Raw genomic sequence first — 21,107 nt, 5'->3', positions numbered from 1 at the left:
TTTGACTTCTTGGCTGGCTCGAGATGAGGGGCGTGCGTGCGTTTGTGCGCTGTATCTACAGGGCCTGGAGACAGTGGAGCAGCTAGTTGACGCGACCACGTGGGAGGAGGCTGTCACCTGTCTGCTGCAGGCTGCCATAGAGGGGCCCCCCGAGTGCAGGGGCCCTCCCCTGGCTACAGCTGCGAAAATTACTGTCGATTACGCCAGCACCTCGCAGTAAGCCAACTCCTACCTCAGCCATCAGTTCGTCAGCTCAGCTCTGAGGGCAGCCCGCTATGTCTCTTCTCTTCTTCACGAGAGAAACGCAGGCACACACACCTCCTTCCCGCATCGCTGACCACCAGTACAGTGTATCTGTATCTGTCTATGTATGTATATGGATGTGTATGTATATCTCTACATGTGTATCTGCATGTTTCTCTCTCTCCATACATGTATCTCTTTATACTTATATGTAGAGAGAGAGACAGAGAGAGAGCGCTCGCGTTTGTCACCAGGTATCTCGAGAAAGCCTTCGAATTTCTTTCCACCGTGCCGCTGGACATGCCCCCCTTCTTCTGGCGTCGCATAGCTCTGCTGCTTACCCAAATGAATCCTAAGCCGGAATTGCAGGTGCGTGAGGCTTCCGACTCAGGGAGCTAAGGAGGGGCCTCTCTCTCCGAACAACGCTCTGCAGGGCAGGGAGAACTCCGCTGTGAGTTGTCTAGCGGGATGCGCGCAGAGGAAAGACTGGCAACTTTTTTTTCTGCGCTCTGAGGGCCCTTAGTCACAGCGAGGGGATCGCGAGGAAGGGGGGAGGAAGCGGGAAAGGTGGAGTAGTGCCTCTCTGCGTGTGCATCTGCATTGCAGCAACTCGCCGTGATCGCTGCCGTGGATGCCCTGCGCAGTCCCCACGCCCAGACTCCTCTCATCAGGTGCATCTGAGGCTTCGAAGTGCCTTCTCTGCGCTGCTGCCTTCTCTGCGCTGCTGCCTTCTCTGCGCTGCTGCCTTCTCTGCGCTGCTGCCTTCTCTGCGCTGCTGCGTTGTCTGCGCTGCTGCCTTCTCTGCGCTGCTGCCTCCTCTGCGCTGCGTGCCCTCTTTGAGGCTCTACATACTGTTGATGCCACTTCTGTTGCTTGTTGCAGGCTGTGCTGCTACCTCATTGGGGAGTTTCACGAGTGGCTACGGGGGGCCCCCGGGGGCCCCTCGGGGGCCCTCCAGGTCGTATTTGCGCACTTGCGCCGCCGCAGCCGAAGAGGCATCGAGCCGTTTGCAGTGTCTGGTCAGCCGTGGTCTATCATCAGCAGCAGCAGCAGCGTGACTGCCGCAGCTGGAGAGGTCGTGGCTGCTGAGGCTGAGGAAGGCGGAAACGTGTGCAGCATGCTGCTGCTCTGCATCTGCAAAGTAGCGGCAGCGCATCCAAAGGAAAGGCCTCTCGCGTCTTCAGCTATCGCCCTTCTCCTCAATCACTGGGATTTTGAGACGCAGACAAGAGCTCATGAACTGCAGGCGTAAAAGCGGCACCCTGCGCCTCATGCGCGTTTGTTTTACCCAGTAGCACTCCACACTCACCAAGCAGCCAGTCAGACGGAAGCTGCTCCTCGCAGACGTCGTTTTTAGTCCGCACGGTGTAGGGGGCGGGGCCTCTCTCGGGGAGTCTGTGTGTATGCGCAGGCTGATGCAAATGTCTGATCCAAACTTTGGCTTGGCTTGCCTACAAACACCGCCTCCCCGAGAGAAGCCCTCTAAGCAACACGGCTCTGTGCGGCCTGGTGCTGCTGCTCCTAGGAAGGCTGAGACTCTTGCTGATCCCGCAAAAATTACACCCGAAGGAGTGGCTGCAGTAGCAGCTGTGCTGCAACGCAAGGCATTGCCGCCTCCGCCACTGCCACCACCTTCGAAACCGTTTACAGAAACAGCAGCAGGAGCAGCAGCAGCAATGGGGGCGCCTCACAGGAGATCTTTAGCGCGATCTAAGCCGTCTGAAGCAGCGCAAGAGGCAATAACCGAGAGGAGAAGCGTCCACACCAAAGCCGCCATCTCTTCCACGAGCAGCAGCAGCCAGAGCAGCAGCAGCCAGAGCAGCAGCAGCAGCAGGAGCCGTAGCAGCAGCAGCAGGAGCCGTGGCAGCAGCAGCAGCAGCCGTAGCAGCAGCAGGAGCAGCAGGAGTACCAGTAGAAGTAGCAGTACAAGCACTAGCAGCGGGAGCGAATCAGCAGCAGATGAGACTCGGCTTGCCACACTACTTTCTGCAGCTTTGCTGCCTGCAGGAGGAGGAGGAGCAGATGCGGCATCAGCAGGAGGAGCAGCAGCAGCTGTAACGGCAGCAGCAGCTCGAAGGCGCATGTGTGCCTTGAGGGGCGCATGGCTGCTGCAGACGCCACTGCTACATCTCTCAACGAGAAGGCGGCATCAGGGCAGCACTTGCATTCTGTTTCTGCGTTGGAGAAACTGTGGCTCTGAAGCCCTACGTTTACAATGGTGCTTGATGATTCTAAAGTTTCAAGCCTTTCTATGAGTCCTTCACGCCTGTCTCCAGGCAGTGTCGGCTTTAGCGAGGCGGAAGAGGAAGGAGGGGGGAGGGGAGGAGAGGGAGGGGACGGACCGAAGAAATTTCCTCTCATGCCGCGTCTTTGCTGTATTATTTTCTGTACTTGTTGCATTTGTTCCGTTTGCTGCATGTGTTGCACTTGCGCGTGCTGTATTCGCTGCGTTTTTGCTGCATATGCTCCTGCTTCTTTGCTGCTTCGGGTGTGACTGATGAAGTGCGTATAGGTTGCCTCCTGATGAAGCACTGCTCTGCCACGGAGGGGAGCAGCTGGTCGCTTTGCTTCCAGGGGCCCAGCAGCAGCAGCAGCTGTTGCTGCGGCTTGTGAAGCCTTTTTTGGTGCAGCCGCAGCTCGAGGTTAGGGTGCTGCGGAAGCAAAATGGAGGAGACATGATGGTGAGTTGGTGGTTGCTGCTTTCTTGTGTGTTTGTGCTGGTTGTGGTGGGAGCCGGAGGCGCGATAGTCTGCGCTTCTTGCGGCTTTGCCGTAGGTATGTGTAAGTGTGGAGTTTTTGTCGTGTGTCTTTTGCGTAGTTGCCGTTAGTTAGTGTCTGTGTGGGGGACGATCCTGTTTGTAGACGTGGCGCTCTGTCTTCACAATAAGCAGCACTTTAGTTTCCTCGTGGCGTCTAGTGCTGCCGATGGTGCGTGCTGGTCTGTATGGCAACAGGTGGCAAGCCACGTCGTAGACCTTCCCGTGATGATGGCGCACTTCATGAAGGCTGCTGCGGCTGCACCAACCGAAGCTTTTTGGAAGGCACAGCAGCCGCAGCAGCAGCTTTCTTTCACAGGCCCTTCATGGCTTGCGTCTCACGAGAGTGTCGCCCTGATTCTGCGCCATGCCTTTTCCATGCGCGTTGGTCTGGTGAGCTGAAATTTCGTGCCTCTGCCCCCCTCTTGGCTGCTGACGTGCTCCAGCTGTGAGCCGAGTAGTAGTAGCGGCAGCAGCGGCATCGCAGCAGCAACCTGTAGAGCAAGCAGCACACCCCCCTCGTCTGCAGAAGCAGAACCAGCTAGCCAGCCTCCGCGGCTGTGGGGGGCCTAGTAGGAAGGCAGGCGTGTGTCTGCGGAGTTACCAAAGCTCCCGTGTCTCTCTGAGCATACTGTTGGCTCACAAGTGTGGGGGTGTCGCAGTCAGGAAGAGACGTTGGAGGAATGGGGAATCTGCAGTTCGCGAGTTCGCACTTACGAGACTCTGGAAAGCGCAGCAGCGTTCCTTGCGCTTGCCGAGTAAGATTCGTCGCTCAAAGGTAAGCCGTTAAAGAGCCTAACTTATCCTCGAGATTTCTGTGCTTGCAAACACCAGCGGAATTTACCCACCCCCACGCTATGGGCTTGCCTAGGGCTGCACGACGCAACACAAGGGTCTGTGGCTTAGAGCTAGCAGAAGAAAGCAACACCGCGAGGCGTTCCGCCCAAAGCAGCAGCATATAGCGGGTGCCTCCGCTGCTGCACTGTGCTACACGCGCTTCAATCCTGCCGGAAGCTTCGCCGCTGCTGCTGCTGCGTACAGACAAATAGCGGTGCAGGTGCGCTCAACTGATCCAACTGTTGGTGCGATTCTCATGACTCTGCTACGTTTCTTCCTGCTGACTGGCGAGAGCGTCCCTGCACCCATGGGAACGGCGCCCTCGCTGCCGCAGCAGCATCAGATGCAGCAGAGAATGCAGATGCAAACACAACAACAGCAGCAGCAGCAGCAGCACAGTCAATCGCTGGTGCAGACACACCCGCTGCCGCAGCAGAGCAACAGCCTCGCGTTTGCTTTGCCTTCTTCCCCACTCGAGCCGCAGTGGTCAGTGGGGCTTCAACCCCCAGGGCAACAGCAGCGCCAACACCACCTCCAGCCCTTGCAGCACTCACCCTTGCAGCAGCAGCAACAGCAGCAGCAACAGCAGCAGCAACAGCAGCAGCAGCAACAACAGCAGCAGCAGTGGCCACTGCTGCTGCTGCCTCAGGACCGCCAGTATCATCACCCCCAATCCGCGCTTACCTCTCAGCCTGAAGGGCCTACCCGTCCATTCGCACCCGCCGGCTTTCCCTACGGCTCTTTTAGATAGTTTGCTGAGGGCTAACCGTGGAAAAGACTGCCTCTGCGCAATCATATGCACCAGGACCCCCTTCAGCATCAATAGCGACAGCACATGCAGAAACCTAGCTGGGTGTGCTGCACGATTTTTTCATGCTGTCCTTTACGTCGGGTGCAAGGTTGTTTACTTTGCGCGCTTTGACGGCAGCAGCCGTCCCGCTCAATGCGCCGTTGCCTACGCTCCGATGTATATGCCCACACACGTATTCCTTGCACGAGGCTTCTAGATGCCAGCTGCTTCAGCTAGCTGCAAGTGCGTTGTGAGCAGCGCAGCACACAGCGAACGAGGGCACAAAGTACTTAGAAGGGAAAGTATGCGGCTCCTTGGCTGCATGTAGAGACACAGCGGGTACTGAGTATGCCGCGGTGTAGCTATTCGCGGCGGCACCGAAGCAAACGTAAATGGATCTACTTAGTGAATGCCCGGCCGCATGGCGCTCGAGAGCTTTTGCGTGAGGGTCTTCCATCTGGAAGAGGTAAACAATGCTTGTCTCTGTGTAGTACAGAGGCAGCAGATGCTGTGCGTCTGTGTATGACCTTGCGAGCACTTGGCACACTAGGGCGCTACCTCTGAAAAGTACCTCGTCTTCCCCGACCAGCGCTCGACGAGGCCCTTGGGCCCCTTATTTCTAACTGTGGCCAGCCAGAGGCATTTCGCGGCTACGGCATCTCGTCTGGAGGCGCGCATGCAGGGTGCCTGCGAGGGGGCCCCTCTGTCGGGCTGGCTTGGTCCCTCTGGCCGCACTGTGGCTCGCTGTAGCTCCCTATCTCTGCTGCCTTAGCGGCCTTGAGAAAGCTGAGGGTAATGGGTGCCGGTGGTTGGCATTCACCCGACCACAGCTCTCGCACATCATCCTCCATAGTGTGCGCGCATATGACTGCAGAGCGTCTCACACTGAATGGAGGGTGTGGGAGGGGCAGGGCAGGCAGCAGCCAAAGGAACAAGGAAGATGGGAGAAGGAGACGGCTGCACAGAGGCAACGCGGGCAAGAATCGCAGGCGCATCACACGAATACAGCGGCTGTGTAGAAGAGCAGCATCTGGAATGCCTATAAATAACTGCTAGTGAAGAGGGGCAAGACTAGGCACCGGAAGGCCTCAACCACCTTTTTCTCTGGGCAGAAACCCCAAGAGCACATGCTCATTGGTTTCGCTGCCAGCTAAGGTATGCACAGCGCAATGAGGAAGGAGGTTTACGGTGGTCTGGTGGAGGGGGAGTCTTGCTGCAGGCGCAATAGGGAGTCTGGTGCATATGCCTAAAAAGAGATCCGTGGGCTGAGGGGCCGTTCTGCTCCTGTTTGATTCGTGCAGTAAGAGGCGCGGACTCGCAGAAAGAAAGGTGCGGGATCTCCTGCGCTCGGGTGTACCTCTTAAAGCAGTCGTGTAGAGGACGTAGGGCCCCTGCTATGAAATACAGATAGGGGGAAGCTAGAGGCACCTAGCTTCGAAGTCTTTGCTCCCCCAGACCGTGGAGAGTAGTCCTACTAATCAGCTTCGGCTTCTAGGCTCTACATGCGGCGACGCTGCCAGTAAAACCATTTTAGACAATTGTTGAACATCCTGCCATAAGAGCTGGGTTCCCCCCCTTTGCCCTCACCACCCTCCTCGGTCCCAAGTTCAGGAAAAAGAGGCATTCCTAGGGCGCTTAGGCGTTGCTACATCCTCTTATCACTATAAACACATACAGCTAGCTGCACACAGCGGCGTTCAGCTCGCAGGCCGGCATTGAGCTCTACGTCTTATCGTATTGATTAAATCTGACTTGGCCCTGTTACAACCAAGATAAATCAAACAAGCGACATAAAAAACAAGATATTTGCACAGGCGAATCAATTGGTCTTTTCTCTACTAGTTTTTGATTTAAAATATCTGTTGTGGAAAGTTCCGATATTATGCGATTTACGCCACTACACCTAGGCCCGCCATTGCTCAACAGGGTGTTGAAGAATATGCTTTCACGAACCCGTCCTTCCTTGCATGGCACGCACTCCAGTCCGCCCCATCGACAAACATTTAAAGTCGTGCTTCCACAGAGGCCCTTCATTTGCACCTTACTCGATTAAGCAGGCTTCCAAACAGGACACAGGAGCTCGGTGTAGTGTAGCGGCTCCACAAAATTCGCCACTCAGAGGCATGATATATGTTTAAAGTTTATAAGCTTTCGATTTTCTATGGCTCAGGATCCTCTGCTGCAGCAATCAGCTTGCAAGTAATACATTCAAAACCTTTGGGCGAACTCGGGTTTAAAACATGCGTGTAGCAGCTTATGCTATATACATACTACATTCTTGCTTGTAGTCATACCTAAAAGTCAGTAAATGTTTGATCATTTTGCTGGCCTGTTCTCAGATCTTCTTTACTGCAGAATAACGATGCCTCGATACAAGAAGACGCATATTGTGTTGGTCTGCGCTAGGTGCTATGCATCTAGCTATGAGGATTGAAGGGGTTTAAGCGTGCAGCCACGCGCACGCTTGCTTTTCTCTCTGCCCTAATAAATAAAGCTTCTTTGAGAGGCAAGGAAAGGAAAATGAGCACATTTTTAGACAGGCACTGACTAACTTTCCATAAAGTTTTGCTTCTGTCTGGAATTATGTGTCTTGCTAGAGACCTCAGGGGGAACGGTACAACATGACACAACACAAGGTGCTGTGGCGCATTTTCGTACTTTCGTTCCTCTTATGCTCATCATATTTCTATGCGATTCAAGGAAATGCCTTCCAGGGGCCTATGGGGGACCAAAACTCATGTATGTAGACAGGGGGGGCGGAACACTCCGGAGAATCGAACCTTACAGAGTACAAATGACGGATTATCCGATATTTGCTTTTTTCAGCAGGTATTCAGCTGAAATTACACCAAATTTCGGACTTGGTAATTTCAACACTGCACTTTCGCACTCCGTTGCTATTGAATGCGCATTCATATCAATGACCGTGGTCTGCTTCCCTCTTGTTTTCTTGTAGCCGAAATTACATTTTCAATCACTATGGTTTTTTGCCTTCAATGTTTCTAATATTTTAGTGTCTGGCATTAAGAGTGTCTGCGACTTCGTGCAGCAAGAATTTCGCAGCAGCCCCAGGGTGACCTCCTGAACGCACATGCTGACATAGGGTTTAAGCGCGACAAATGCCTCCAATCAAGAGTTCCCTAGCTCTGTATACGGAGAAGAAGCTTCTTACTGTTTCCGATGTGCTGCGTTGTGCGGTTTTTGCTTATTTAAGGGAGGGCAGAGCCAGTAGAACTCCGTTGCTGCTTTCCCAGGCCGTGATGTAGCTACTGCAGCACACGCACACTGTACTCCTCCAACGCCTCTACGCCTATTTTTATTTGCTGGATAATGTTCTTTAAATTTCAACATAAAGGCTGCGTTGCATCCTTCTGTTGATAACCATCGGAACCCCCCAGCTTTCTCCCTCATAGCTTTGTCTTTTCTATCTTGGGAGCCCAGCGACTTCTCACTTTTCTCTGCTGTGTCTCTGCCACCCGCTTTCAGCAGCCGGTTCTTCTGGGCCTCTCCTAGGGAGCGGCCCAAACCGCGGTATGCCCCTCCACAGTGCCACCCTTGCCTGCGCATACAATCCCATGCCGCAAAAGTGAGATACACCGTAGGCGCTGTCCCTTTTGAGCTTTCCCTACATCTGGTCGTATGCATGCATGCATGCAATCCCTTTTTCGTGGTGTGGCCACTAATGGGCAGGGTGCCCAGGTGAGCCTTCACACACCATCAAGAGGCCGGTACATGAGGCGCATAGTGTAGTGGCAAGGCACAGTAACACACGCAAATGGGCTTCCAGGATCAGGTCCTACGAGGTGCTTCCGGGACCTCTGGGGCTGGGCGTTTCAAGCTGGACGCTCGGAGGATGTGGAAGGCATTCTATGATCTCCTCTCCCCCAGTGCTCTGCGTGAGGCACCCGCCACCCCTAGGCTCCTCGTATCTAAGCCCATCCATAAGCAAAGCGAGCTTTCCATGGACTGCTACCTGCCCACCGTTCCTGAGGAGGCAGAGACTGAAGCAGGAACGCCGGGTGCAGCGCCATCAACAGGAGCAGCAACAAGGACCGAGGATGAACTATCTACTGCGCAAGCGCACGCGATGTGCCTCATAGCATTTCTTTCGCGGCTTGAACTCCGAGAGCGCAGGCGGCAGAACTTGGCTATGCAACAAACTGCGGATGCTAAGGCCGCATTGCGGGAGGAAGAGATCCTCAGAAGGAGCATCACTAGGCATTCCCCCTTCGCTACCGCAGGCACCGTGGAAGAAGATACGCCGCGCAAGCCCAAGGGACCCCTCTCTAGTGGCAGACTCTTAAGAATTAAATGGACTGGTGCCGCTCGCGACAGAGTGCAGGTGAGCAGCCCCTCCCTCAGTGCTGCCTACCCCCTTGTTGCAGGCAGCACTCCACACAACCCATGTCGGATACTGAGTTCGGGTCAAGGGTTGTTTGCTATGGGGAGAGTGCGGCAGAGAGACAGTTGTGACGCAGGGAGAGTCTGCAACATGCCTCGTATGGGCTGTTTCTGTAGTACAGGCTCTAAGAGCAGACCGCCGCACTGCCTGTCACAGCGAATTAGGCGTCTCAGCCGCATGCCTACAATGCATTCCTGTGCATGCGTAGTGTAGCACATCTACCGCGAACAGCGCCTATATATTCTGTGCCTTTACGGTGGCATGTGTGCTTAGGTAGCCGGCACCTTCTCCGAGCCCCCTTGGTCATGCTGCATTGATTTGCACTTCGAGCCGGAGGCGGGGGCGTATGTGGCAGAACTCAGCCCAGCCGTTTCTGCATGCAATTCACGGGAGCTGCAGTTCAAGTTCATCGTAGATGGGCAGTGGCGACTCGAGTCCACACTTCCAGTCTGCCAAGTGAGGCAAAAGTGGGTTCAGGCAGTAGGGTTGGGAGTGTAGGACTTTGCAAGGGATTCAAGGGAGTGCATGGTCTGACGAATCGGCTTGAAAGGAAAACGTTGGGTATGCTCTTTGAGTCGATGTATTTCACCCGTTTCCTCTGTTCCACCTGGTAACTCTATTATTACCTCTGTTTCAGCAACTTGGGCTGCAATTTTGAGGTGCAGTCCTAGGTTGCTCGGGTTGCCGCTGCTCATGGTCCTACGTTGTGTCTCCACGTTACTGATGCTGCGTTTCCAGGACTCCACAGGCAACTGGAACAACATGTGTCGTCTCCAGGAGGACCTGTCTCCTGCTGCGAACGACAGTGCGCTGACCAGCAGTCTGTTTGCAGCGGCCTCTCGGGCTGCCAGCGACTCAGCAGCGGCAGCAGCGGCGCATGCAACAACGAGTGCCGACACCGCAGTTTCCCGGGGAGAAGAAGCTGCAGACAGCCAAAGTCAGCTGAAGCGAGCCGACGATCGAGATAACGAAGTTCTATGGTGGCCACGATACGCTGAGGACGATGAAGACCTGGAGGAACGAAGGCCACCATCTGTATGCTGCATCACCTTTTTGCCGCACATCTCGTATTGCCCCTCCGTTTCATCTCTGCATTCAGATTTCTGGTCCTCGAAGTTTTACAAAGTAGTTCTCGGAGCCACACGGTACCGTTGGGGCTCAGCTTCGGCCTCTTGGTTTCACATTTTTGTTTGTCTAGAGCTTCACTGATTCTCACATTCCCCTTGCTAAGTCATTCCGTGTTCATGCGTGCCTTTGTATTCTTAACCCCTAGGGGGCTGAAGCGTGAGGAGCTCAACGAAGCTTTTATGTTCATACGTAGCCATGGGCCGCATCGTTTGCGTATCACCTTTGTGCATCATTATGTGTCTATGATTCCCCCGTTCAACTACCGAAGACTGGGCATTTTTTTCATGGGCACTACTTATTTGCGTTTCTCTGCAGCGCAACTTTTCCTCAACGGAGTTCACCACGGGCCTTCGGTTCCAACTAGAGCCACCGTCTCCTTCAACCCAGGCGGCTGTCGACAACTTGCGTCGAGTCCGTTCCATGTCTCTGTCTCTGTCCACGTACCCGCGTTCTGTTCTGTCTCTCCTTCATGCTCCTGAGGTGTTGCTAGGGCTTGGGCCAGGTTCAAAACCCCACCCGGAGAGAGCACGAAAGGATCTCTGCCTCCAGTGTGGGTTCTTCTTGCTCCCACATCCTGACAAAATGCAGACCGGAGGAGCAGATGCGTATTTCATCGCGGCACAGGGTGCTGGTGGCGCAGTGACGGTGGGAGTGGCTGACGGGGTCGGCGAATGGGATTCCTTTGATTTGGATCCACGGCTGTTTGCGGAGGAGCTGATGAAGGGTTGCTGTGACGCTGCTGTTGCCAAAGATGTCGAAGGCGAAACTCTTGATGTGCGCGCTCTCGATGTGCTGCGAAGGGGCTACAGCAATACCAGGAGTTTTGGAAGCGCAACGGCGCTAGTGGTCCGACATGAGGGGGGTGACAAGATCGGCATTGCAAACTTGGGAGACAGTGCTGTGATAGTCCTAAGGCGGCAGCTCTGGTACCAGATGACCTGCGTTTTCAGATCAAGGGAACAGCAACATCAGTTCAATTGTCCCTTCCAGCTCAGCCGCTTGCCACAGCCTTCGGAGTACGATCAGCTTAGAGAAAATGGGAAAGACGCGCTCTTGCATCTTTTGCAAAACGCAGCCATTATCCCCCAAGATACACCTGAAACCGCCAGTCTCTGCTGCGTGACAGTCATGGAAGGCGACCTCCTGATCCTTGGAACAGACGGCGTTTTCGATAATCTCTTCGACTATGAAATCTGCGCAATCACAAATCTTACATTGAGCCCCTTCGAGGCCCACCTCCTTGGCAACGAGGCCCTGGCTACTTCGGCCACGGCTATCGCTACAGCTATCGGAGAGGCTGCCGCACACAGGAGGTGTGATGACTGCTCTCGCGTGCCGCCCTGTGTAATTCTCTTGCTTTTCTTTTCCCTCTGAATCTCCCGCTTTCTTGTCTCCGTTCACGATTATGCTTGAAGCATTTCGTCTGTATTGTCATTGCGCTGCTACTCCTGCTGCAGTCGTTCGCCAACTGCGAGGACTCCATTCATGAAACACGCACGCCAGGAAGGTTCCTTTTTTACAGGTGGAAAAATGGACGATATAACGGTGCTGGCATGCTGGGTAACAACATCAAGCGACGTAGAGCCGGGACGCCCAGATATATCTGGATTCTACAGCCCCGCTTCTGTCAGCAGAGGCTTATAAGGCATAAAAATTGCCTATCCGCTCAAACAGACTAGGTTGCGAGCTCTTTGGAAGTAGAGGAACGTGGCAGCACTGATTCCGTAAAATCGATCATGAAGCGAATCACGTGAAACAATATACTGCGCATTAACCAGACGGCAATTGAATTGCTCAACAAACCCCGCTGCTTGTTAATTTGCAGCTGGGTCTTTTGCGCTTTACATTTTGTTCCAGGTGGTGTTGGCTTCGTATTGTTCCTTGCGGTTTTGGGCATGCGTGGTACAGTGTCTATTCCGAAATGGGCAGAATGCAAACCTGATAAAATGCAGCCTGCCACCAGATGGCTGAATATGACGATACTTTTTTGAGGGGTCTGTTCTAACAATCAATTCGACTGCAGCCTGTCGGTGCGGCGTAAATTGTAATTACCCTGCTGTACGTACACTGCAGAGTTTGCAGTGGATTTGTGCTCACTACCAAAACGCAGTGATTCTACGATATTTTTTGTCACTGTGCGGCCTAATGATGCAATTCCCATCGGCCTGTTTCCTCATATTTCTCTGTGGTTTCCTCAACGGCTCCGCAGATGGAAATGACTCACCCACCGCTCTTTTCGTGCGTCCTCCCACTTTTGCATCGTTCGCACGGGGTAACCGCAGTGTCCTGGAGGACGCGCTTGAAAAATACGACTCTAATTTGATGAAGTTCACAAAATTTTTTGGTAATTATTTCTCTATGTCTACTTGAATAATAAATGGGTTTAGAGCGATTTCGTTCATGGGAACACACACTTGCCTGTCCCAGAGCACACACCAGCGGGTCGCCTCCTAAGAGACGTTGTATATGATCTTTCGGTGTATCCTGGAGAGGCGAACAATCCGCAAACGACCGGGCCCAAATCCGACGCCATGCATGGCACTGCTCGTCCTGGTATTCAAATTCTCAATCTGCTATGCAAATCAGGCCTCACTCAAGCGAGAGCATTCATGCAACTGCAGTTTTGACTCCGCTTGAAGGCTATCCGAAAGCCTCTCCACAAGTCAGTCTTGTACTCAAAACAAGTCTAGAAGGATGGGCCACACAGACAAACCGCAGCAAGGTTCCATGTTCCTGACAACATTTGTGTCCCTGGTGTGTGTGGCGGCTGTTGTGCCCTTTTGCTTTTTTGGAGCCTATGGTGAGTCAATTTCTCTCCCTCATCTCATGAATATGTTTCATGAATATATTCCATTCGTGTTCATTCTAGGCGGTTTGCGGGATTACCAGATTTACTCATGGGCTTCAATGACGGGTAGGGCCATTTCATGAAAGTGATGGTAGAAGTTCCTTTTGTATTATCTACTTTGTCAACAACAGGCTATGCAGCCATGTCATTCTCACTTTCTGTTTTTTATGGGGTGCTACCTGAGCTCGCTGTGGCGATAATCTGCAGCATCGTTGCAGGTGAGAGAGGCGCAAGAGAGTGCAGAAGTTGACAAGACACAGTTAGCACCATGAATTGCTCTCTTCCAGGGGTAGTCGGGTACTTGGCCTCCATGGCCTCCAGCAAGTTGCAGGCGACTCTCACGACGTTTATTTCTTGCCTGGTAAACACAAAAGGAACTGGGTTGACGGCTAGCACACAGGGAGCGCGCCATCCCATCTAAATGCATAAAAAGCTGCTTCGGCAGATGAGTACAATAAATATTTGAGCTGCATTCGTGGACAAAGTAATAAAATGGTTGGAGTTCAGCTGGCGGGAAACTTGTTGCTGGCCCTTTGGTCTGGTCTTCCTTTCGACGACATTAGTCCTGCTGCTTGCGGTAGGCCTTGTTCGCATTAAATATTCCTGGACTTTTGTGTAGGCGCTCTTCTTATTCCTTAGGAATTGCCGGTCTAATATTTGATACGGGTACGCTCATGGTTTTCTTTCAGAATCAGCCATAATGGGTAACTACGTCTTCAAAAACGTATTCGCCCAAAACACATCGATCTTAGGTTTTGCGGATCACTATTACTATGTTTTGAGGCCTATATACTATACCTTTCTTTTCGTCGTCGGTGGTTTGGTGTACTTCTCGTTGCCTCCATATGCGAGGGACATGGAGCCCGTGACATCGGACGAAAGAGAACGTGCAAGGTTCGGATATTAGGATATCAGCTCTAGACTTTGTGCATAGCATATGTCATTCTTCAGGGTGTGGGCTCGCTATTTAATGGCCTTTGGTTGCGCCTGGGTGGTCGCTGGAGCGATTTGCCAAGTACGTTTCATTGATTTACAAATTTGTGAAGTATCGCGTATTGACCAGCTGTTCTGTCTTACTTACTAGATGATCTTTCTTTTTGGAGCCTCTTCCAGTCCACTCGGTATGACCAGTTTTTAAAGTCAACACGAAGGCAGAAAAGGGGCGGTGCCGTGGGTGTTTATACATTTGTACCTAATTATTGGTACAAATGTCAAAAGCCTTTGTGATCACATTCCGTGGATGTATCCTCTACTGTTGCTCGTAACATACCCGAACAGTGCTTGATTTATATAGCATCATGCTGGCAGAACTTTTTAATAGCGTGATGCTCGTATTTCTGTTCAGATCCACTTTCGACTTTCTTCATTCCATGCCAACTGCAATGGTCTAAGTGGGAACCATACGTCGCCATTCTCGGTACGCCCATATTTCATCATAATTCCCGATTATCACATGAAGTATTTTGGTTTTTCTCATCCACAGTGTGGTTTGTTGGTACTTATCTTTTCGCTTTCCTGCGGGAGATATACGAATCCGGTAGGAATTTTATGAAGTTTTAAGGCTACATTCTGAGCTCCAAACTTGAATGCGCCCAGAAAACGCATTCAACGCGCATGTTCTTCCGCAAGATATTTTGGAACAATGGAAACTCGTAGGATCTGAAGAGTGAAGCTCTTCATTATCCTTATGTCTTTTGGTTGTAGTTTCTAGGACAGTATGTCCGCCGTTTCTCGTCGTAGTTGCTGCGTTAGTGTTATTTCAAGGCTGTAAATGATAATGTAGTGGGTTAATATACTGCCTGCACTCAATTCTTTCGTCTATCATGTAAAACCACCGCAATATAGAGAGAAAAGCAATAAGAGGGCCGTTTTTTTCACAATTCTTTGGCGCTGGTACTCGTAAGGAAACATGCATCTCGGCGTATAATTGCAGAACTAGGATCATGCAAGCGCCGTTGTATGCAGGACACATTACGATCAAGCATGCATATAATGAGTTCCATGGTAGCATGCAGGCGGTGTTTAAAATAGTCAAAAATTAAGAGAACCAGAGAATAGAGAATCGCCACGGACTAAGTCTGTGCGGTTCGCGTGAAGGATTGGGGGGGAAGCGAAGACTTGAACAATGGAATATTTTCACGTAAATATGCGGCATTGATGTGTTTGTATAGAGGATCAGTTATTGCGTTTGCGTGGATTGGGCAAGAAAAGCTGTTCCCTTAGCCTTGGATCATAAATTCAAATTGCGTCGCGGTGGCCTGCAGAGGGTCGGAAAGAAGCGACATGTGTCCTACCCACATGGCGATTTCTTCTTCTCGGATCTGTTCTCGCGTTGAGTTTCAGGCCATATGAATACTTTTTTGACTTTACAGAGCCATCTGCATACATCGTGGCTTCAGGCACTCCTTCTTTAATTGGGCTAGTGGGGAGTCCAGGATCGTGGCATCCTCCCCGTTACGAGTAGCGTTGCTAGCTGGGTTTAAAAGCAGCCAGCTGCAGCTTTAGACTTTCTTGGTGTTGTGCGTAGTACGCGAGTCGAACGCTCAGACCGTCAAATACATACGTTTGCTAACTCACTTAGCTGCCTGTTACAGTTTTGAGTCCAGGAGAGAAGAGTGCAGAGAACCGCCAAATCAGCGGTCAGAAATAAGCCGTAAAATATCCTTAGCAGTCCTATACATCAAAAGCGTACATTGGTCAGCGAACGCCACGCACTTGTTGGGAGCGAATTTTCTTCATGGCCCCTCAAGTGACCCCACAACGAGGCAGGTAATACTTTCCGAGAGGCAACGCCCCGAAGCGGAGGATCTTTAGCTACGTACACCCAGCGAAATACAGCCCAAAGAAAAAGTCATAATGAGAGTAAATGAAGGAAATATTGGTTTCAAGGGAGAAAAAGCAGCAGAAGAAGCCGTGGGGCTCTGCCCCTGTGCTACAGCTAAGCCCTTTTACTAGTCTGCTTTACGGAAGCAGCAGCATGTTAAAGAGAAACAAAGGAGGGAAATGAACAACAGGTTTCTATGCTCCTCTGTGACTCACTCTTCTCTTTGCGTTTCTCGTCCGTTCTCTAATAACTTTTCACTGCCTCTATGCTTCCTGAGCTGGTCTATCCGCTGGTCTTTGGGCGTATCATATCCTACAGCCCAGCCGCGCCGCTAATGATGCTCTTCTTTAGGGTGTAGGGTTTAGAGTTTTCCATTTCAATGGTGATGGCGTCCTCCATGCGGCGGCGACCACCGCGGGGACATGAAGCCCGTACCCCGGGTCCCATCCCCCCTTCTCTGCCGCTAGTTGCACACTCTTGCCCCTCTCCCATCCCGCTAGCCAGCCACCAGCCGGCCCATCGTGGCTGCACTGTCAGAGCTGTCGAGGCATCCCCGAAGAGGACCGGCTGCTTCCAGCGCCCCCAGCGGCGCACAGTCGAAAGAGTTCAAAGTCTTGAGGCCTCCCTAGACTGCATGCCTCCCGCACTTTGGAGGCGTTCCAGGCTTCGCTTCTCATCCCCCAGTGCTCTAATTAGAAAGATTGCTCTCCTTTTGTGTTACGCAATGGGAGCTGCTGCAGAAGGCGACAAGAAAGCCATGAGCCTAACACTTCGGAAAAACACCATACATTCCCCCCAGCCCCTGGCAGGAGAGGTATTCCTATCCTGTCCAGTAGGCTTCGATAGTGTGGAAGGGGAATGTGTCAAAGTAGAACTCATGAAGCCACAGGTCAGCCCATGGGCCGGATCCCTACAAACCTTCCTTGAATACAGATTTGAAACCCCGCACGGCAAAGCTGTAAAAAATACAGGTATCTACCTCTTGCCCTCTGCTACAGTCGCAGAAAGCACGACTCATACATATTGTGTCCCAGATTGCAAGCATCAGGAGCGTGCGTGCGTACAGCTGATATGTCCCTATGGTTCATTTCAAAACCAGCAAGGCGCCTGCCTCGTTACCGACTCGGTACTGCCCGAGAGGATTTGCCCGTCCGGTAGGGCCCCCATCCCATTACTATAATAACCTTCGGAGCTGCGATTTTCCAGATACCTGTAAGGCCGTAGTAGCAACATGCCTCCCCAGACGTAAACGCGCGGCTTACTCGCTTGTGTCGCATGCGAGTCTACAGGCTTTGTGCCTTACGAGAAGGGCTGCCTGCGCCGCACGGTGGTGCAACCCATACCACTCTGTCCCCCGACCTTCCATCCTTCCGGAGAACTGGGCAGCATACTCTGCGTGAAGCCTGTTGGGGAGTCTCCTTTGTGGACGTGCGATCGAGGCACTGCAGAGGAGGGCGGGGTCTGTGTGCAGCGGCACATCAGCAACCCCACCCCTATTTGTCCCGTTGGCTTTGTTCTACAACAGGTAAGGTGAATGCAGGGGAATTTAGGTGCCGCCGGAAGCAGCAACAGCAGCCAAAAGGCGGCTGCACGGAGGAGAGGGAGGGGGGCTGGCGGGTGCTGCTGCTGCCAGCTTCAAAAACACCCTGCCCTGCACTTGAAATCTAACGCAGATGCATGCGCTCTGCAGCGCACATGCCCCCTTGTATTTCCTATCGGCTGCAGCAGCAGCAGCCGAAGCAGTGACAGCAGCCAACAGGCAACAGGCACTCACGGGGAAGGAGCAGAACGCACAGCTCTCACGAGAGTAGGGAGGGCCTTATCGGAATGAAGGCTTCCACGGTTCTGCCGGTGGTGTTTCTTCTTTCTCAGGACACATGTGTGCGCTGGACACGCACATTAGCTTCATATCGCTGCGCCTCCGGCTTCTCGATGACAGAAGGCCTAGGAGGGCCCCCCCTTTGTCTTTTGGAACGGGAGGTACCGGGGGTGCCCTCCTGCAGGCCTCCCTTCAAGATGGAGGGTGGAGTTTGCGTGCAGAGAGAGAGGTATCGAGCTTTGCCTTCTTGCGCCGCTGGGTTTGCGTTCGACAAGGAGACCGGAGATTGCAGACGGGTCGTTTTAGGGAGGGCCATCCCTCAGTGCAAAGAGGGATGGGAATACGTGGCAGAGAGGCAGAAGTGCGTAAAGGAGGAAGAACCTATTTTCGTCTGCCCGCAAGACAGCAACCACTTCCTGTCCAAGGCAGGACAGCAGACCCTTGCGGAGGACGGCTGCGCTCGCGTGGAGAGGGAGTCTCCGAATTTTTCGTGCCACATCGGCGATACGGCAGTTGTTACTGAGGCGCAAGAGAGCCTCCCCCCTGCACCCGCCAGTGAAGGCCTTGATACCAGCGGGACCAGCGTAGGAGGGCAGATGCAGATGTCGCACAAGGGAAAGGTGGAAAGCAGAGAAAAATTCATGGAGGCAGAAATGAAGGGAGAAATGAAGGGAGAAATGAAGGGAGAAATGAAGGGAGAAATTCCAGAGCGGCTTGGGCTCAAAGAGGAAACGGCTGCGACCTTTCTTCCCCAGAAGAAAGCCGCAACGGAGGAGATTCTTGGTTCAGACACAACCTCGAATGGAGCGTCCTTGGTTTTTGTGGGGAACTTTGGAAACTTAAAAGAGCGATTGGAAGGCCATGAGAAGGGCACTGAGGAGCCCTTGTACAGGCTTTCCAAGTGGGCAGGGGGCCCTCTGCAAAGCCTCCGGCGGTCCCACGAGCTGCTGCTACAGGAGGAGGGAAAGGAGGAGGCACTGAAAGGCGAGGTCGACAAGGACGGAGGAGGCCTCTCCCTCGCTCCAGAGCCTTCCAACAACACAGTAGAGGAAAGGGGTGGCGTGATGCCCACGACTCAGTGGCAGCGGCGCGTCTGGGGAGCACCCGGCAGCCCTCTAATGGAGGGTGTTAGTAGGCGATTGCAGGATGCTCGCAGTATCTGGCTGTCTGAGGACCCCCAGAAAGGCGAAGGTAGCAAGGAAGATATCCTCAAGGCGACTGGAAGCCTCATTGCGGTGGATGGCAGCCTGGCAGGTTCCTCGGAGGGTGTTCACGGCTGGAGAATGAATGCGCCGGAGGTGCAGTGCGAGGCCCTTGCGATATCTGTGGATGCATTGCGGTTGGACTGTCCTACCGGCAGCCACGCCACCACGTCTAAGGAGACAAATAGCGTGGTTTGTCTCGAGATCATAAAGCAACCCCCTGAAGCGCTCTGCGTAGCCGCAGCAGCGTCCGAAACCCAGGCAGACGGATACTGCCTCTCGGTACACCCACCTCCCTAAGTAACAGCGAGCCATCAAGTGCACCTAGCTAGCTGGCTAGCCAGGCGCAGACCTTGAACAGCAATTCACGCGATAAGCGGGGCAGGCGTCGCCAAAGAGGGGCTTTAGGGCTGGCGAAATTCGTTTGTCAGGCACCCCCTCGCTTTTGCTGCTGTTGTTGCTGGCCCCTGTTCTTGCGCCGCATGGGGTCATGTGTCTCGCTGCTGCTGGATGCCCCACTTTTGTTTTCCGTTACTTGCTTCTTGAAAAAGGCCATCTACTCGGGGGAAAACGTTTAGTATTTGCACGCACGCGTGCATCTGCCTCTTCCCCCGGGTGTCCGTACAGTGCATACAAGTGGATACCTGGCTAGATGTGTTGTGAGATGCGTGTTCTCCTTGCGCGGGCGTTACATCCTCTCTCCATAGCCAAGACGTGGGTGTGCCTGTGTGTTTGGGTGGTCGGTTGGTTGCACGGATGTGTGCATATGTGCGCATCTGATATGCATCTGCAGCGCGAGGTGGTACCAGCGCTTCCTGAGTGCGGGGGGCCAGGGGGCTCGTACGACGCTTTGACCTCCTCTTGTTTACTGCTGGAGTATTCCCCTGCGCAGCCTCACTGCAAGGAAGGGCTGGTTTTTGAGCCTCTTCGGCAGGTTTGCACAGGGCTAGAGACGCTTCCGCCTGAGTGGAGCTGTCCAGATGGCTTCATGCTGCAGCACGCCATAGCGCAAGACCCAAAGGAGCTGCTAGGCGACCGTGACGGCTCGCATTTAGGAGCTCAGAAGAGCAAGAAGAAGATCAAGAAGCCCGCGACAACTGTTTGGGGAGAGGCGCAGTGCGAGCAGCTAGAGCTGGCTGCCGTGCAGATCGTGTGCCCTGTTGGCTATCTGCAAGGGAAGAGTAAAATGGGGAAGACGGAGGCCTGTGTGGCTGACAAGCAAATACAAGGAACCTTCACCTGCGAGCCAGTAAGGCCAAGAGGGGAAGGACGAGCGCGCGACTGGAGGAGGAGGGGGGAAGGAAGGGTCTCTATTTAGGGGAGAGGGGGAGGGGGAGAGGGCAAGGCCTGCAGGGAGAGGGGGGAAGGAAGGAATTACGAAGAACGGTGGTCACAAAGAGAAAAGGGCTTTCAGAGAGTGCGGGGGAGTAGGGCGTTTCTCGGCAGGGAAAACGCACAGCAATGAAGGCACGACGCGGATCTAAAGGCGCGCACTGTTGATAGCCACTATATATCCCTTTTGAGCATTCTTTCAAGATCAATGTACGATAAGGCTAATGCGATTCTCAAGAAGGCTTTTCATGCAGCTCCTCTTATGTCCTGTCTTGTGTGTGTGTCGCTTGTTCTTGGCTCTCTCTGTGGCTGTGACTGTGCCTATCTGCAGGGTTTCTTTCTGGTCGGCGGGGACTGCATAAAGCACACAAAGGCGGAACCAACTGCAGTAGACGAGCAAGGCTTTGCCTTCCCTTGCGTCTTACGAGGTGGAGGGGCCTCGTGCGGGCACAAGAGCCTTTGGGCATCGGAGATAAACGAGGCGGCAGTGGGCGATGACTCCCTTTTCCCCTTTGATCAGAAGAAGCTTAAAAGAGGCAAAAAGTAAACACCAAGCGCCAAATATGTGTGGCGTGTAACGCACCGCCGTTGCCTCTGCTACTCTGCAGGGAAAGCGCTGTCCTTCAGCTGCTGCTGCTATTGCTGCTGCTGGTGGTGTTGGTGTTGCTGCTGCTTCGGGAGAAATGTGCTGCAGTGTTCGCGTGTGGCTGTTGCGGCTGCGGCTGGGGGGGCGCTTTGGAGGGCTTAGTTGGGCAGTGGCTGCGTCAGCACACGCAGCAGACTTGCTGCAGCAAAGAGCAGGGCCTATTTACGGCAGTTGCCTAAGGGTGCAGGCGTAGGAGCCGAGGTATGGTGGGGGTGTTGCTGCACCTGGTGTAGCAGCGAGGAAGAGGATACAGGACGTCCAGGCTTTGAAGGGAGAGACA

The 21,107-nt window shown here is 53.3% G+C and overlaps 3 protein-coding genes across 3 annotated transcripts; all 3 read left to right on the top strand.

The window, feature by feature from the left end:
* Nucleotides 1-588: 588 nt before the first annotated feature.
* LOC34617291 lies at nt 589-4,449 on the top strand (the record flags this gene model as incomplete). Its single annotated transcript, XM_026338513.1, has 7 exons — nt 589-612; nt 850-914; nt 1,126-1,491; nt 1,655-2,461; nt 2,756-2,885; nt 3,132-3,284; nt 4,396-4,449. Coding segments are annotated over exons 1-7 (1,599 nt in total), but the record flags the coding sequence as incomplete, so codon positions are not given.
* Nucleotides 4,450-8,401: 3,952 nt separating this feature from the next.
* On the top strand, nt 8,402-11,800 carry LOC34617292. Its single transcript, XM_026338512.1, has 5 exons — nt 8,402-8,968; nt 9,302-9,484; nt 9,767-10,063; nt 10,472-11,469; nt 11,614-11,800. The coding sequence occupies exons 1-5, from the start codon at nt 8,402-8,404 to the stop codon at nt 11,798-11,800; spliced, it is 2,232 nt and encodes a 743-aa protein (XP_026194297.1).
* Nucleotides 11,801-13,496: 1,696 nt separating this feature from the next.
* LOC34617294 lies at nt 13,497-20,728 on the top strand. The gene is made up of 9 exons (XM_026338511.1): nt 13,497-13,581; nt 13,700-13,898; nt 13,956-14,023; nt 16,560-16,717; nt 16,895-16,982; nt 17,118-17,282; nt 17,780-19,131; nt 19,742-20,098; nt 20,513-20,728. The coding sequence occupies exons 1-9, from the start codon at nt 13,497-13,499 to the stop codon at nt 20,726-20,728; spliced, it is 2,688 nt and encodes an 895-aa protein (XP_026194296.1).
* The last annotated feature ends 379 nt before the right edge of the window (nt 20,729-21,107 follow it).

The sequence above is a fragment of the Cyclospora cayetanensis genome, unplaced genomic scaffold (genome assembly GCF_002999335.1).
Source record: "Cyclospora cayetanensis isolate NF1_C8 unplaced genomic scaffold, CcayRef3 CcayRef3_contig_27, whole genome shotgun sequence".
In the NCBI taxonomy this organism is placed as follows: Eukaryota; Apicomplexa; class Conoidasida; order Eucoccidiorida; family Eimeriidae; genus Cyclospora; species Cyclospora cayetanensis.
Note: the sequence above shows the minus strand (reverse complement) of the source record. Positions and strands in the feature narration are given on the sequence as shown.

Excerpts from the sequence above, each read along its gene's own strand:
- LOC34617292 (XM_026338512.1), top strand. The coding sequence starts at position 8,402 with ATGGGCTTCCAGGATCAGGTCCTACGAGGTGCTTCCGGGACCTCTGGG. Across the intron at positions 10,064-10,471 it reads AGGAACGAAGGCCACCATCT|CGCAACTTTTCCTCAACGGA; the intron begins GTATGCTGCATC and ends GTTTCTCTGCAG. Across the intron at positions 11,470-11,613 it reads GAGGCTGCCGCACACAGGAG|TCGTTCGCCAACTGCGAGGA; the intron begins GTGTGATGACTG and ends CTCCTGCTGCAG.
- LOC34617294 (XM_026338511.1), top strand. The coding sequence starts at position 13,497 with ATGGTTGGAGTTCAGCTGGCGGGAAACTTGTTGCTGGCCCTTTGGTCT. Across the intron at positions 16,718-16,894 it reads TAGAACTCATGAAGCCACAG|CTGATATGTCCCTATGGTTC; the intron begins GTCAGCCCATGG and ends GCGTGCGTACAG. Across the intron at positions 20,099-20,512 it reads GAACCTTCACCTGCGAGCCA|GGTTTCTTTCTGGTCGGCGG; the intron begins GTAAGGCCAAGA and ends GCCTATCTGCAG.